This window comes from Leptosomus discolor, chromosome 1 (genome assembly GCF_034619465.1).
Source record: "Leptosomus discolor isolate bLepDis1 chromosome 1, bLepDis1.hap2, whole genome shotgun sequence".
In the NCBI taxonomy this organism is placed as follows: domain Eukaryota; kingdom Metazoa; phylum Chordata; class Aves; order Leptosomiformes; family Leptosomidae; genus Leptosomus; species Leptosomus discolor.
In genome coordinates, this window is record NC_141391.1 from 184,833,748 (window position 1) to 184,851,099 (window position 17,352).

Sequence of the window (17,352 nt, forward strand, 5' to 3'; positions counted from 1 at the left end):
CGGAATTCAAACTCAACTCGGTGTTTTTCTCAAAGAAATCTAAAGCTACAGGTTAGTATTGAGCACATAGAACAGCTTCTTTATTGTTGCATGAATTTTTGTCTTACCGCAGACACTTATAAAATCCAGTTGATGTTAGGATCCCACCTCGAGCTAATTTACTACAGGTAGAGAGGTATTCAGAGTACATTTCTGCTCGAGAGACTGAACAATCAAGATTCACCTCAAAATGTGCATTCAACCTGAGGATGAAAAAACAAACTATGAAGCAAAATATAGAGAAAGTACTTCTAGAAGGGTTGTCTGTATCACAGAGACTTTTGAGATCTGATAATCTCATGGAAAATAGCATTTTAGTATATTGTCTTGTCAAATGTCTGTTGCACACTTTCTCCTTCTCACTGCTTATGATTCAAGACACGGGATCCCTAACACATGCAGTCAGTTCTATGTGCAACATCTTATTTACACGCATAATACGCAAAATAGTCTCTACATACGACTTTACTATATATTCAGAAACAAACCCAAAAAATTAATGCATTGTTTAGTGATGTCTCCTCCCCACAGCTCTTATTTCTTAATGATTCTACCTTAGTAAAAGATGGACTGAATGCTAGCTAATTCTTCATCGGAAATTTCTATCAGAAGTCAATGTTTGTATCAAAACCAAGGTTCTGTTAACTGATCTGCTAATGTAGTTTTACTTTAAAATACAAGTAAAACCAGGATAGAATAACAACCTAAACCCTGTCATACATATAGAGGTGGAAAGACAGGAGAGAGCGGAGGGAGACTCTAACAGAGTATGCACACGAACACACATTTTCTTTCCTGGAGTTCCACACTACACAGACATTAATAAAATCCTTGAACAACCTGTTCTGTCTAACTTTCAATTTCCAGGGAAAGTATTTTTATCTCCTACAGACTCTCCACAAGCACACAGACCATCCAACCCCCAACTAGGAAGCTGTGAGAGAAGGAAACATTTTCTATCAGTTTAATTTAATTTCTTTCAGGTTCCATTATTCCAATTCAGAGACATGGTAACGATTCATCCCCAGCAGCAAATGGAGGTAAGAAACAACTCTCACACAGTGCTCAAATACCAGTACCAGAATGTGGGCTCAGAGAGAACAAAAACATTTTTTAAATTGTCAGCATTTACTACATGGTGCTAACACTTTAGAAAACTACACTGAATTCTCCTTGGTAGAGGCCTACATTCCCAACATAACTAGATGCTCCAAAAGAAAGAAAGGAAATTATTACATTCTCTAAATTGTGTTCCCCCATAACCAATAAACGGTAAGTATAATGCCGTTCCTCCTGCAGCTGAGTTACAATTTTACTATTACAAAAATTGAGATCACACAGTATAACAGAAAGTCTAGGTATTAATTAAATTTGGCATATCAGACAAATGACTCTCTAGCTGGGTATGTCGTATTAGGCCGACACATTATCACTGGTACCAGCAAACTGAAGTACTCAGGAGTTACAACGGTGAAATAGGATCTGTGATTAGCACTTTACTGTCACATACACTTATCTTACAAGGACTTCTACTCAGGCTAAGCTGGCTAATAATATATCCAGGAAGGTCAGTTTAAATACCTTGTCTTTCTGCTGCTTCCACGAGATAGTAACTTTTCTAAATTCTACTCCTATGATTTACTCATTTTCTCATGTCTCTCAATAGGAAGCAACGACTGAAACATACCATGAAAATTTACATGAATGTTAGCCACTCCTCACTGAAAGAGGCTACTCCCCTGCTCTCAATTTACCTTTTTTTTTTTTTCTTCCTCCCCTTTTGGCAGCACAGTTAGTATTTGAGGAGAATTTTCAAGACTAGATGTTAATTTTGATTTTTCACTAGCTCATATCTACCCAAGACTAACCAAAAGAAATCCAAGTACAAAATAGTAGCGTTCAACACTGACCGCTGCAGAAGTGCACAGAATCAGAAACCAAGCAAACATTCCAAATCTTCCTGACATAACACTCCACGGTTTGCTTCAGTATTTTCTGTCATTTGATGGTATCACACAGTTGCAGCATGGTACCTACCCAAACTTAAAACAGTCAAAACTTCTATTTTACACTTTATAAAAAGCACAAAATTCTTGCCTACAACTTTACCACAGTCTAGTGCTCACTATAGACAATAGAGAGGAAGTGGCACCAGACGGTAATTTGTAATCTCATCAGAATCTAGGCAGGTGAAGGCAATTCATTTTACTATTGGGAGAATCTCCTACTCAATTAAAAAGGCAGCCTAGAAAACTAGCTTTGGCTAAAGACCAACCTGCATATTTCAACTCCAGGTATCCCTGTTTAAATGTCTAAATGTGAAATGTCTCAGTCTTTCAGCAGTGCACATTAATAATACTTTGCAGTGTGCAAACAGAAGCATGGGAACAACATCAGCTGACCATCAAGAATCTGGAACATCTGTCCCATACAATCAAAGCTTTGCTGGACATACAAGTAAAATAATAAACTAAATCATGACCTAAAGCACCAAGCTTTGACAAATTCTACCCACTTCATCCTGAAGGCCTTTGTCTGATCAGTAAGACAACAGATGAACACAGGAGTTGTGAAGCAGCAGAGCTGGAAGGGTCCATTAATAACAGACTAATACAAATATTTAGAATGTGAGTAGATCTATGTAAGTCAAATAGTTCAGAAAGGTCACCCTCAGTCCACACGAGAACCACGGGTGGAATATTTTTCTCTAAATATCTGATGATAACAGTATTAGCTGAAAGCATGAGAATTTGTATGGAAAAGGCTTTGATCTTCCTTAACTTGCTCGAGGTTCACAGTGATCACATATGAGTTTTGCAGGGCCTAGCTTCATAATTTGATAATTACGTCTACATTGGTGTAGTAATATAGCAACACATTGCCAGAAGAAAACACTCATGAAACAGATAATGCTGCTTGTCAATTTAAAAAATAAATAAAATCAAGATCAGCGTTAAAAATCAAATTAAATTCTACTCTAAGAGAGAAAACAACTAATTTCAAGTATCAACTGTCAAAGACTGAATATTCTGGTTGATTTTCTTCTTTCTCACTTCTTCAAAGCAATGACAGAATGGTTTTGCTTCATACTTTTCAGAAAAATAAGTCTAAGAGTAAACAGAAGCAAGATGGAAAATTCTGTGACAGATGAATACAGACATTTTTCTTTGTTTTTCTTCTTCATTAAAGTATTTGAATAGAACTAGACACTTACCACTGACACGCAAATTTCTCGCTGTCTATTTCTACTATTCCTGGTGGTGGAGCAACATGTGGTGCTGTCCTAGAGGCTGTGGAGAATGAAGGAAAGAAAAAAAACCTTGCTGAAACTATTTTTGTTCTCCTGAATGAAGCACTTTGTGACTTTCACTGGTACAGCTTCTCCTGTGTTCGTAAGCAAGGACGTATCACAAAGGTGTGCTAAGCAGACTACAGATCTGCACCACAATTTACCCGTGATGCAGGGCCCGCCAAGGCCAGAGCCGCCACTAAAGTGCAATCATGACCTAAGCACTTAGTGAACGACAGCTTCCAGATTCACGACCCACATTCTCAGTACTTTAGAGTATTTTTCCAGTTCCTAAGTGGAAGCAAACATGATGTGAAGAATTTTGTTGCAATGTCACATCCATTCCTTCTGTTCACTCTTCTTCATCCCGTTAGTCGCGTCCTTTTCCAGTCACTTCCACTGTGGTACCTGCACCCATTTGTCAAATAGTACCCTTAGACATGCAAGCCAGTATCTGTTGTAATGGTTCTTTCTCAGAATGAATAGCTACGTTCCATCTTGTGTGCGCTTGTGGTACACTGTGATGTGCTTTTATTAGAAAAGACAGAATTAGGTAGATGTGCTATTCCCCCTGACCAGCAACGGTTACCTGTGCCATCAACTTCCAAAGTGCCAGTATTTAATCCCAAAATAAAACTGCAAAAATTAATCATAGTGAAAATTTCATTTACAGTTAAGAAAACACTTTTCAAGCTTTAATCAACAGTTAAAATTTGGTTTACATTACAACAAGCTGTTTAGCAGCTTCAACAGAGGGATGATTCTCTGTGCGTGTATCTCTCATCTCTGCAATTCTGTAAAATACTATATGTTACTGGCCAATAATACTCTGTGTAAAATGAACCTCTAATTCTCTGCAAATTGTGGGAACAATCTAAAATGGATACTTTTTCTTTCCACTGAGCAAGTTAAAATAAGGAGTGTACATAACCTTGAGAAAATTTTCAGATTAGCAACTGAAAAATATTAAGATTCTTTTTAAAGCTTGTTTCACACCCGTTTTGGCTAACACAGCTTTGTATTTGCTTTGTGAACAAGTGTCTGAAAAAGATACCGTATGTTATGCATAATGTTATACTTATTCATGTAAATTAATCAGAAACCTACAGAAGACAAAAATCATACATGCTGTATAGGAAATTTTGTAGAGTCTGTTCTCTGGCAGTGGTACTAACCTGGGACACCTGTTGCATGGGCCTGTGAAGAACCATGATCCATTACTTGTGGTCTGACATCAGGTACTCCTTGCTGGCTAACACACTGATGTTCAATGAGTTTTACAGCAGTAAGTGCATCAGGTCCAAACATCTGGATGTCCATAGAAACCAGACATACTAATGTATCTAAAGTATTAAATGTAAAACCAACAATGACATTAGGACAAGACAAATGAATGCTGCTGGGACATACAGATTTATTTTAAAATTGCCATGTGTTGAAAGAAAACAAGCCTCTGCATGCTGCTGTAGTTTGTTTGTTTGTCTGTTTTTATTCAAAAGTTTTAGCTTTCCTAGTTACTAGCATCATCGATTCCTTGAGGACACAAAGAATAAATTTTATTAAAACTTTCTATTCTAATATCCATGCCTATGCTGCACACGTACACAAGCAAGTCATGTTTTTAACCACTGAACATGATATATTCTTAAGTCTTTTTTCCTACATAAGTGAGAGTAATAGATTTTGCTTCTCCCTTACCTATGCTCTTTTCTACTTTAGCAATCTTTGAGCAGGCCACTTCTCCCATTTCTGTGAGCATGTATAGCACCTCAAGTGCTGAAATTACAAGCAGCACATCTGGTAGTGTCAGATGACATATTATCTCTTTATAGGATTCTTGATCCACATATTCACAAATTAAGACACCATTATCTTCAGCCTTACAAAGATTTGCCAAGATTTCCATGCCTAAAAACAAATACAAAATATTTTTAAACAGCAATAATTACAATTCTAATACAACAACAAGAATAGCTAGAGATCTTACCTCTCATTTTTAAAAATCTATCCCTTGACATGAGGCATTTTGTAACAGTGTGAAACATTAGATGAGTAGTTTTGAAATCAACGGGATCCAAAAGAAGCTGATGAGAAAGAAAAACGATGAAAATATAACTAACACTAACCATACAGCGCTAACAGCTCTAATCCTTACATTTGCCTATCAAAATATAAGATTCACACATATAAATTACATTTGTGTTCACAAAAACTGAACCCTGTGAGCTTCTTACTGTAGCTAGTTATTTTATTCACACTTTCCAGTCCTCAGAACGAGGAAATAACTTTATTCCCAGGCAGTCAACAGTATACGCAAACATATTTTAATACCCAATAAAGAACAGAACTTGAGTAATGACAATCATTCCCTCCCAAATGTCATCACAATCATTCATCCTATTTCTGCTTCTCAGTCAGAGCTCTCACACAGTATAACATGTAACATTCTTGTCTTATTCGAGAGAAGCTGGATACATGGTAAATGAAAACGCCATCTTTTTTTCAATATTCAGCAGTGGACTGATACTGCAAGTCACATTCTCTGATACAACCCATTTCACTTGAATTTATCTGTTACATTTTAAAATATAACAAATATCTGAACCTATCTACCTGTAAAATCTGTATTAATTTATCTGCACAACGATATGACACGCTGAAATACTGGATTTTATTACATTCAAACCTCTCTGAAAAGTAAAGGATGCCTCACGTGGTGCAGGTGGTATACCCAGTGGCATATGACTAGCTTACTGGTGCCCACTACACACAGCATAAAACCCTCTACCACCCCATTTCTCAAACATACTATTCTTAAGTTATGACTAAAGGTTATAATCACAAAGTGAAGAAACCAGTGTACAATCTGAAGAATTTAACTACATTTCTTTCTTCTCTCTGGGAAACGGAACTGAAAAATTATGCTCTACGAATATCTTGTATCTCCCTATACAATCAGTCATCTTCACCTGATTCTGTTTTAGCAAACTGACACATAGTCTGTATTTTTGTTTTGGCTACAAGTTTTTGTTTCAAATTGCTATTCACAAGTTCAAAGAATAATTTATTTCCTGCTTCATCCAACAATCAAAGAAAAAAGTAATTAATTTAATTAACACTGAAGTAATGCTTTTATCAAATCGTATTTTAATTGTTCTGTTTTGAAGCACATTACCTCTGCTGCAATATTTCCCAGCGTGTCAAGCCCCAACTGCCGTAGAGAAATAAAGTGACTATGAGCAGAGAGTAGCAGGAACCGAAGACAAGTACGATTAGCTGCCAAAAGTTTAACATTTCCCTCTTCAAAAGAAAGATTACGTAAAATCACTGCGATCTGAAGTACCCGCTGCCCTTCAATATCATTAATGCCCAATTTGCGAGGTGGATGAAATAAGGATTCCCAGATCCATTCTTCCGATGGGATATCTACAAAGTTAACAAAAAAAAATTTTAGTCCTCCCTTTGCTATATTTACCAACATATACGTATTAAGATTAGTCAAGATGTCTCACCTTGAGATTTGCTTCTGTCAGAAATTAGATCACGAACTTCAATATCCTCAACAATATCCTTCCAAAACTGAAGAAAGAATTAAAAATACACTTAATTTCTAGGGGATGATATTTATTTAAATATTAATTGGTTTTATTTCTATTATGCTAGAATATTGAAAAAATATGAAAAAAAAAAAAAGAATTGTTCTTCAAAAATTTCCAACTACCTTGATTCATCCAATAGTAACTAAATTTTTCACTTACGGGATGATATGCAAGATGTTCAGTACTTTACATTTACATTAAGAAACTCTTCCCTTCAAGCACCAGAAGGATGCATTCATGATCAACCAACACTACCACAGAAGTACTTTGCTGAAGCACACACTGGAACTATATGGACAGTTTTCCACAAACAATTAGAAATACGGCAATTACAAGTGGGGGAAAAAGTACAGTTCATTCTCCTTCACCTCCTACAAAGAGTGAACTCCTAAAGCAGACGATGGTGACTCCCCTCAGTTTCAGCAGATCTTAGACTCCTACCAGAAGTACAACAGTCCGATTTCTATCTGGAGAGACTTGTTAAAGCTTCTGCTATGTTCCCACATCATCATAAAAACCAGTGAAAAGAGAGAAGCAACAACCATCATCACCAAAAATCTTTATAAATATAAGCAAACCCGAATGCTTCAGCAGACTGGAATTCAAATTACTTTACAAATATATAGCCCAATCTGCACATGGTTGTTATGTTGCTAGTCCTGTCGAAATTCAGGAATTAATCAAGGGATTAAGGTTTGCAAGCTAATAAAAACACATATTGTGATGTGTATTAATATAAAAATATATAATGCTATATACATTCTAATGGGTATATTAGAACAAAAATATAAACATTCCTTTGACTAATAAAAATTTATCCATTACTTTGATTCACTAATGAAAAACAGGTCCTTTTTTGGCTATGATCACAGAATAAAACCACAAATAAATCTGGATAAAAAGGGAAGGATGGGAAGTGCAACTAGCTGAACAGCAGGAGAAATTTTGCTATGCAAATGTAATTACTAAATTACAGCGTTCATACCAAGCTTGACACTACTGTTTTCTTGAAAAATACAATACTACAGATTTTCTAAATTGGAAGGAAAAGAATTTTATTTTCCACTGCAATGCTGCTAAATGACAATCAAGTGCTGTTTAGTAAAGAGGATTACTTGCACAGAAAGGATTATTACCTCATTTTAGCAAAGACAAGAACAGTCAGATAAAAATCTAACTTCTTGCAGTTTGTGACAAACAGATTTTTCTAATTAATACTGAAGCTACCATCAAGAGCCTCAGACAACCAAGCCAGGCAGATAAAATTTGCAGAATGTACTTCATTTTGAGCTGTGTTTACTTTTAGAGAAGGAGATATGTAAGGAAGAGGCTTCAGCCATTATTTTAAAAAGCACACAGAAAGATACTGTGTGGAAGTATACTACTCAGTACCCACATTCCTTTAGGATTTTTTCTTTTCAAAAAGCAATGAACACAGTAAGCCTTCACATTTCACTGCTACTTAAGAAAAAACCCAGAAGCTTTTAAAGACTAGTTGTTTAATCAGATAAGGATTTTTTTAAAAGTTAATATTGAACAGAGATACTTAAAAGTCTCCAGCTTCAACCTGAATCTCCTTGGAAGAGGTCGAACAATACACAATACAATGTTAAAAACAGCTGTTGCATGTTAAATGTTAAAACAGCATCATCACATTTTGCTACCTGAATCCTCCAATAATCCACTTTTCATCACTTAATACTTAAGTGTATAGTCCAAAACGAAACCTTTAAAAACCTCTGGCAATACTAAGTGATAAAGGAGCAAATTTCTCTATTTGGAAGGCAAATCATCCTGGACATGTTCTCAAAGGGACAGAAAATGAGGATTTAAGTTTTTTGTCCATGAAGACACTAGAGAAACTGCTAAAGATAAAGCCTCAAAATGCTACGGCTAAATATGAAGACAGGAATACATTGTTGGAAAACTGTACATCTCACTGAAAACTCACAGAATAAAAAGATACATGCTACTTGCTTCCACAATTGAGAAAGTCTCCCCTTCCTAAAGAAGCCGTCTCTCAAACAATGCTAGCTGTCAACTCAGAAGAGATTATCTTTCTCAGAAAGAACAGAACATGGGTCCTTTCTGTAACTTAAAATCAGAGACACACCAAGGCACCAGCTAAAGTTTATTTACATATAACTGTTATTCTTCAAGTTGTTTCATTATACAGTGATGCTGTGAGCGTAAGATGCTAACCACTTCAGCTAGAGAATTTTTGCCTCAAGATTACCCAGAGTATATGCACAAGCCCTGTTACCTACGTGAAGCACACCAGAATAATGTGCGTCCCCCACAGCCTCAGTTCCTCTGAGTCCTAGAGATCTGGAAAGGCTCTTAAAGCTCTAAGGAAGAGAATCTGCAGAGGAGGACACAAATATGCAGACAATACAACTTCAAAAACAATTAAAAAATCCCTTTTTTTTTCCTCTCGAGTGTTTATTTCTATATACAGAAGCACTGTGTGTGATAATGCTCAACAAGAACACAGATTTACCTGCAGAAGTGTCCCACAGTCTTTTGCTTGCTCAAAACTGTAGGCTTGCATTCCCAAAGCCAGCACGTGTCATGGGTGTTTCAGCAACCATGAAATGCCTACTGCAGTAGCAAAACCGGCTTCCTGTAAGCACTTTGCAGATTTTAAGATTACAAACATCCTGCAAAAGCTCCAGAGACATCACCACAGAACTCAGAAATATTCTGTATCCTCTATCCTCCATTCAACAAGCCAGTAACTTAAACAGCTTGTCAGTAAGTAATGTGTCCAGAAATCCAAGCAGCCAAGACACAAACTACTACACATGACATTTAATGTATCTATTTTAGAGATACGCTGCTAACTAGAGGGGTCAGGATTTCCCAGGACTTCAGCTGTTGACAAGCACGTTACAACAATGGACATACAGACAGAAGGCTGATATGCGTATATCGCTATACTGAGCTCCAAAACACCTGAAAGCTTTACCATAGATAGCTGAGGTGAGTTCTTAGCCAAGGAAAGAGGCATCTATCTCCATTCAGAAACTTGAACATCTTTCCATTTGATTCCAATAAGCTATCTTCTAGCAGGGACCATTAAATAGGAGAGTCAAAGATCTTCCTATAACTACTCTGTTCAGGGAACGACAAACAGCTTGAAGCAATACTCTTGTGCACCGCATGTACAGCCATGTAATGAATTTAAAAAGCGCAGTCAGCCTGGCCTATGACAATCAAAGTCTCAATCAAATTATCAGGCATAAAATCAAGTTGTCCAAACACTTTTAAAAATGCAAGGTTTTCTGACAGATGCTATGACAAACAGATTTCAGCTGACCGCCATATAAACAATAATGCAGAGTCAACAGTGAATATGAATTGTGCATCTTCACTCTGACAGAGGACTTCAATAAACCCAAAGAGGATTCCAGGACATTTAAGACCTCTTCAGAAAGAAAAAAAAAGTCCTTGATAAGACTTTCAGGAAGGTAAACTGTACTCTCCATTCCTTAACTAGAATGATGAAGCCTCTGTGATTCTGGTGAAATACAGATGTTTGCATGCGTCAAACAAATCTTCACACTGGAATCACATGTCCCGCCAGTAAATAAATGATCCAAACCCCCACCCAGTTCTTCTTCCAAAGCATAGGGTTACCTACAGTGATCTCCACCTTGTACTTCTGAATAGAGGTGTTCAGACTGTCTTAAGTTCAGAATGAGTCTGCAGCATCCATTCTCTTTCTTTACAAGGAAAGAGTTGGCCTGAAACACCACCTTTTTTGCATTTAAGCAGACGGGTTTGATTGCTCTCAGCCCGTTCACTGCCTAAGCAGGAAAGATCCCCAAAAAAGGATGGGGACGGGCAGAGAAGGACGAGGTGGAAAATAGACTTAAATAACCTACGTGCAATGTTTGCGACCTATCTGCTACAAGAGAACAAGGCGAAACATGACAAAGCTTTTGTTTGCCCAAGGGAAAGGCAAAAGTGGAAAAAGATGAGTTAAGTCAAGCTTTCTGGATGTTCCTTTGAAAAGTGTACTTACATCACAGAGGCAAGCAAAAAAAAAAAAAAAAAAAAAATCAATTTTGCATCACAGTCAGTTATTTGTTCCCTACTATAAACTATGGATAGCTGCAATCTGACACTATATATCAACAGAAATGAACCAGAAAGGATGAAAAAGTGAAGCTTTTTATCAACAGTTATTCCTATGTAATTTTAGATCATAACACCACACTGGTAACAGGAATATAAAGCTAAAACTTGGAAGCAAACAAACAATGCTTGACTACGTGACATCCAGATGTTAAGCGATACTGGACAAAGGTAAAGAACTTGGTTCATATGCACAATCAGTGGACAAGTTCCTTTGGAAAAAGGTGCACAGAATTCACTGGAAATCAGAGTAACCAAATTACTAAAAACAAAGGACATCTGAGTCCACAAATCATGACTATTTATTGTCCAAGAAAAACTGGACAATAGCAACTGGAGTCAAGTCAGCTTGACAGACCATGTGAGAGACAAGAAAGGTGGTGTTTGAAAAGCATTTCGGGCATTTAAATGCATAAGGATCTCTCTACACACTGAGAAAGATTAAAAGAATAAATGCACAGTAAAGAAAATTATTATTAAACTTATACAAAGAAGAAAGAGCTGGACAACAAAAAAAAACAACAATAAAAAAAGAAACAGAGAAGTAAAGCATTACGCAAAGCAATAAAGAAAGCACAAAAACTGCATAAGCATGAATTTTGGAACTCTACAGCTAGAAGAGACCTCAAGAAGTCCAAGAATGTGAAATCCAAATGCTTAAATTGAAGTAAACAGAAATGGATAGTGCATGAAGAAATGTAACGCATTTAATTCATATACTACATCAGATAGTGGGCAGCTGCTGGAGACATGAAAGAAACACCTGTAAAAAGAGCTATAAATCTGTCTTATTATAAGCATGCTATATAAGCAAGTCGCTCTTGAAAGACAAGCTATACTCATATGTCAACCTTGCTAACACGAGGAAATTTAAAGCAAAACAAAACAGTTAAAAGTGGGAAAGCTTCCAGAGTACATGAGAAAACACCTGAGCACAATGCCATCAGAGCTTGGGGATGGGAACAACAAAACAAAACAAGAAGAGATACAAGATGACTGGCTAAATGCCAGCTGTTCCGATCTTTAAGGAAGGACATGCAGTCATTCCAACTAACCGGAGATTTAAGCTTATTGACAACACCAGGAAAAATCAAGAGGGGAGAAAGCAACAAATTAACATAGCTATAAGGGACAACTGCAGGTTCACCTAAAATGATATCAAATTCCGACAATTAGTGGAACAGATTCACAGACTAGCAAAGACATGTGATTCAGTTTTGAGGGAAGCACTGTAGAAAGTGAGAAAATATGCACCGCTGCAGATGAGATAATGGAAATCACAAATTTTCCGAAGAGGTTTTTATAATGCAGTAAGTATTTGGGGAGGGTTGTTTAAAAAAAAAAAAAAGATAATTGATTCCCTCAAAGTTTAGTGTAAAGAAATATGTTGGTTTTCATCTTCACCTTCAAATGGAACAGCAGTGATGCTGGAGGACACAGCTAAATAGGCAAGCACTTTTGCTCGTGTATACGACATTACCAAACTAGTAGACTGTTCTGAAAAAATCGTGACACCGCACATGTAAAGTAGAAAGATTTTAAGTCAAAATTAGAGAACAGCAGAATATAAAAATCAGAGTATCGCTGCTGAAACCGTTGACAAATTCTTTATGATAAATTAATACAGAACTCAAGAGCTGTTTGAATACCAAACCATGAACAGTTACTGCGTAGATATTTAAGGGTGGGAAAAATACTAACAGTAATGCTGTACCACTCCTAGTGCACAAAGATATAGTAGAACGAAGAGAAAAATAATGAAGAAAAATATATGGCAGTCTTCTTTATTGAAAACTAATTTAAAAATACTAATATTATTAAGAGACTAAAAATTAAATCAAGCTTATTTCAAGCAAACACTAAAAACTTTCAGAAAACATTTTAGTATAAATACATAATTCTAAAATTACACCCATTGTCTGTATAAAGACACTGAAATACAAAAACTATACAGCTCTAAAATCCAAAGTTCATGTTCACCTATTTCAGTAAGTAGGAGGAGGAGCTTGGAAAAAAGTTAGTAAGAATAGCTATATAGATAAAATGTCAAATATTCTGAACATATCTCAGACTTCATTTGCTTTATTGCATTTGAAAAGCTATTTCCAGCTAACAAAGACTAGGTCAGTTTTTTAATTTGGGGGGGTAGGCGGTGGGCGCATAAAACTGACATACCAACACTGAAACTGACGTTCAGTTGCCAAGAATCCAAGTTTATGACTTCTCTGTGAATCCTGAATTTAACCCTGAGAATGGTTTCCAGAACAGCTTCAATGTTTCTAGCATTTCTCAAGCCAGCCCCACTCCCTCAACCCCAAAAGTCCAATACACAAAACATCCACTACCATCTGAGGGTAACAGCTACAAAATGAAGAAAATTTCTATCAATTCAATTCCTACTAGTTTTCATGTGTTTAAGAAATTGCTTTCCCCACCCTTCTTTCTATGAATCTTTAACAATCATGTGTTCATGCCATCACTATACTCATTCATAACTCTGCATTTTTCCTTTCACACTTAAAAACTCTTTTCCATTTCCTTCTTCACACAAATTTCTAGTCTGCTGCCATTATAGTAGAGAAACAAACTGGAACAATAACCTTACAAAATTAAGACACAAACAACTGGCAGCAAAATAAAAAAATACTGAACAAACGAATAAAGAAGAATTTTTAAAAAGATAAAGTGAACAGTGAAAGGAGGGACACACAGTCAATAGCCAACCTATTAATCTTAAAGCTGTAAAAGCAAATTTAAACACAGATACACAATCTCTACCCTGCCAACCAAATATCTCTCTTCTATGTCATGAAGCTCCCGTAATGCTTTCCCTGATTTCTGTTTAGACACAGTCACAACTGCAATACAAAATAAATCACTTCCAGTAGTAGGGTCACAAAATACTTGAAGTACAATGTCCTGAAAAATCTGGATTCCTGGCATGAGAGATATTTTTAGATCTGGTGTTAGATTCTGACATGCCTTCAGCAGTATTTCACTACAGAGCGGTACTATACAGTGGTACAAAAATAGATCTTGGAGAGCATCCAAGTTTCTTACTAGTAAACCTTATTGCAGTGGTTCTACTTAACACTTTGTTAAAAAACACTTATCAGAACCATCTGTCCTTATCTATCACAATTACTAAATTTATATAATTAATGAACATATAATAAATTAGAATTCTGTGTCATTTTAAATGTTTACAGATCTAGACGTGGCGCTTGTTGCTGCTCTTAGATCAGCAACAGTCTGTGACAGTTTAGGGTGAAGTCAACACAGAAGTGCTAAGTGCTTTTAAAAAAAAAAAACAAAAAAACAAACCAAACCAAAACACAACCTACAGTACTTCCGGACATATTTTTTCAATGGAAAAAGAAAAGAAAAACTATGAACCTTTTTTTTTTTCCCCCCCACACACTTACCGTCAGCACATTTGAACCACATTTTCAAGTCTGTATACCAATAAATATGACAGCTTACGGTTTTTGTTCTTAACTTTACCTAGGAAATTTTGACTACGGAATCTATTCACTAATATTTCAGCAATATTTATCCTTTAACTAACACTACTATGGTTCAACTTTTCCCAAAATTCAGTTATATAAAAATAAAACAAAAGACAAATGGGAAAAAACTCCTAACAAATATTTCTCTATAATACTGGTAAAACATTTCAGTATATGAGACGATTAAGAAATTGAGCAGAAACTTGGCTATGAGTTCGTAAGGAACTCAGCAGCTTATCTCTTCACATTTTTACTTAATAAAAGGTATATGTTATCAAAATTTATTTTCATCTAACTTTCTTCTATTTTAGCCACATAAATCATCGCCTCTGAATTTAAGGAAATTGTGTATCATAGCAAATATGCTGAAATGTCAAATTGCTTTCAGCTCTAATGTATTTAATGCTCTCATTCACCCCAAAATGCTCACCTAGAATAAAGAGGAAGCATTTATACAAAGAAACTTTATAGTTATATTTTTACCTCATTTCATTACTTATACAGTAGACCATGCCCTCTAGTGGAAAGATAAAAAAGCCTTATGCAAAAATAGTTTAACTGAAACAAACTTGCAACATTGCTAACTTATTTACATTTGTCCTATGCTTCTTATGTTATGGACTTAAGTTTTCATAATCCAGAATATTTCTTTACAGATCGTGGCAGTTTTTAAATAAAACATCAGTGTTCTCTGTTGTTAAATATGTTGGCTGGTTTTACTTAGGAATTCCTCACACGTATTAGCTTTCTTATAAAAAGAAACATGGAACCTCTTTATTAATTTGCCTGCACCTACTTTTTCGTAATACATTCCTTCCTGCTTATCCAAACGTTTTATGACATCTATGATTTAGTGTGCTATTATATTTAAATCAAAGGAATAAAGTTGAGAGTAATTCTAAAGACATATGCTAGTATATCTTACAGTTTCCTATCTTTTTAAAGGATTTGATACCCGCCATATGCAGTTCAAAATTATTTTAATAACTTTTAAATTACCTTAACAAAATCTCTATCAGTTTTCTCCTTCCATTCTTCTCCAAATACAGCAGAAAATGATCCTAAAGCTTTAAGCACAAAAGGTAGAATTTAGTAAAATAAAAAAAGAACATTTTTGACTTTTTACTAATCCATAAACTAAATAAAGATTCAACAACACTACAGACTCTTCCAGTGCTTCCTTTTCACAAAAAAAAAATCCTGCATAAACCAACTGAAATTTCTATAACCATTTAATTAACTGCTACTGCAGTTTTATAGTTTAAATTGAGAATAAGCAGCGCATAAAGAATGGACTAGTTTCTGAACCCTTTAAAAAACACATGGGAAACTTTTCCATAGCTCTTTTCCAGGGGTCAGGACGACTGCTCAATTTTCAACCTTACATCAACAACTGTTTTCCATGTGCACTGTGTATGCCATAAACACTCGTTGGTAATCAAACAAATTCCCACTAATATTTTTTTAGGAAACATAACAGTAGCAGGGAGGTTTTGACAGCACTCAAATCAAACTCTATATTTAACCAGGAAGCGTAACTGATGTTCTTGGGTGTTTGGTGGAGCCACTACCACACGTTTTCTAATCATCACTCCTTGAAAGCAGCAAAAGACTCAGTCAATCTGACTCAAAGACTCAGTCAATCCAAAAATAAACTCCGTCTTGCAGTAGTTCTGTAATGAACTAATAACTTGCTTAAGTTATACTTGAACATTTTGGTTCATAATGTTTTATTGGTTTGAGCAAAATGCTACAAATCTCAATACCAAGACCACATCAGCTTTCAACTCACAGAATCCAAACCAAGGCTTATGCAGCACTCCAAACTGGAGACACTATATACCCCGAAACCCCTGGGGCTGCTCTATCACCTGTCATCTCAAACTTTATGCGGGTAAAAAAAAAAAAAAAAAAAAGCTGAAGACATTTTCTTGTTACTTAGAAACACTGCATTATAAATACCAACAATAATAAAACCTTAATTATAGACAAGGCAAATCTAAAGCCCACATTAAAGTTAATCAGCTATCGTTTATTTACACCTGGAATTATTGTGACAGGATTTTCATACTAGCTGAATTTGCTAATTACAGATTCCATTTAGTCACCAAATCTGACAGATTTACCTTCAATTATTTATAATACAAAAGCAAGTAAGTACTTTGAATCAAACTTTTACGCTTCGAAAATAAGCAAACACACAGCTCCCTTCTTTCCCCAGTTTGCCCCAACTAGTCCTCCTAATGCCACTAGAACACCCCATGGATTTATCCAGAAGACGTAATCAGGCAAGATAAAAATGAATTTTTCCCCACAGAATGAAAACAGCAAGCCCATTACATGCTCATCATTCCTCTCGGCTTTACGTCAAATATTTTTCAATATGAGAAATACTCACACAGACCAGCTATGGAACAAGCATGTGGCTCAGATGCCAAGTTGAGAACTTGAGAAAACACTGTCTACCTTTGCAATATCCAAAAAGAGTTATGAAATAGCAACACATAACTTGATCAATTTATTTGTAATTCCAAAGTCCTTAGCAGCTCCATCAAACGAATGGGGGAGTGGTGGTATACTCAAAAATCTAGACAGCAAGCATCCTGGAATCACTACTATGCAGGACTAAGTTTCACTTCAGCTTCCTTTCAAATAGTTTTCTTTGAAAGTTCTTGTGACTGGGCTAGATTCAGACACTAAATGACCAAGATCTAAGCATATCTGAAGGGCACGGATACAAACAAAAAATTTAAAAGAGAAGCTGGAGAACACTGAT

At 35.8% G+C, this 17,352-nt stretch overlaps 1 protein-coding gene across 2 annotated transcripts in view; it reads right to left on the bottom strand.

Moving 5' to 3' along the window:
• Window positions 1–17,352, bottom strand: part of ARID2 (AT-rich interaction domain 2) — a 104,197-nt gene that overhangs the window by 24,006 nt on the left and 62,839 nt on the right. For both annotated transcript variants that reach the window (XM_086480405.1, XM_086480399.1), the window contains 8 exons: window positions 15,576–15,643; window positions 6,841–6,907; window positions 6,504–6,754; window positions 5,316–5,412; window positions 5,027–5,236; window positions 4,504–4,671; window positions 3,254–3,329; window positions 108–242 (listed from right to left, as the gene is read on the bottom strand). In XM_086480405.1, coding sequence (XP_086336531.1) covers window positions 108–242; window positions 3,254–3,329; window positions 4,504–4,671; window positions 5,027–5,236; window positions 5,316–5,412; window positions 6,504–6,754; window positions 6,841–6,907; window positions 15,576–15,643 — 1,072 coding nt within the window. The remainder of the gene's footprint in view (window positions 1–107; window positions 243–3,253; window positions 3,330–4,503; window positions 4,672–5,026; window positions 5,237–5,315; window positions 5,413–6,503; window positions 6,755–6,840; window positions 6,908–15,575; window positions 15,644–17,352) is intronic.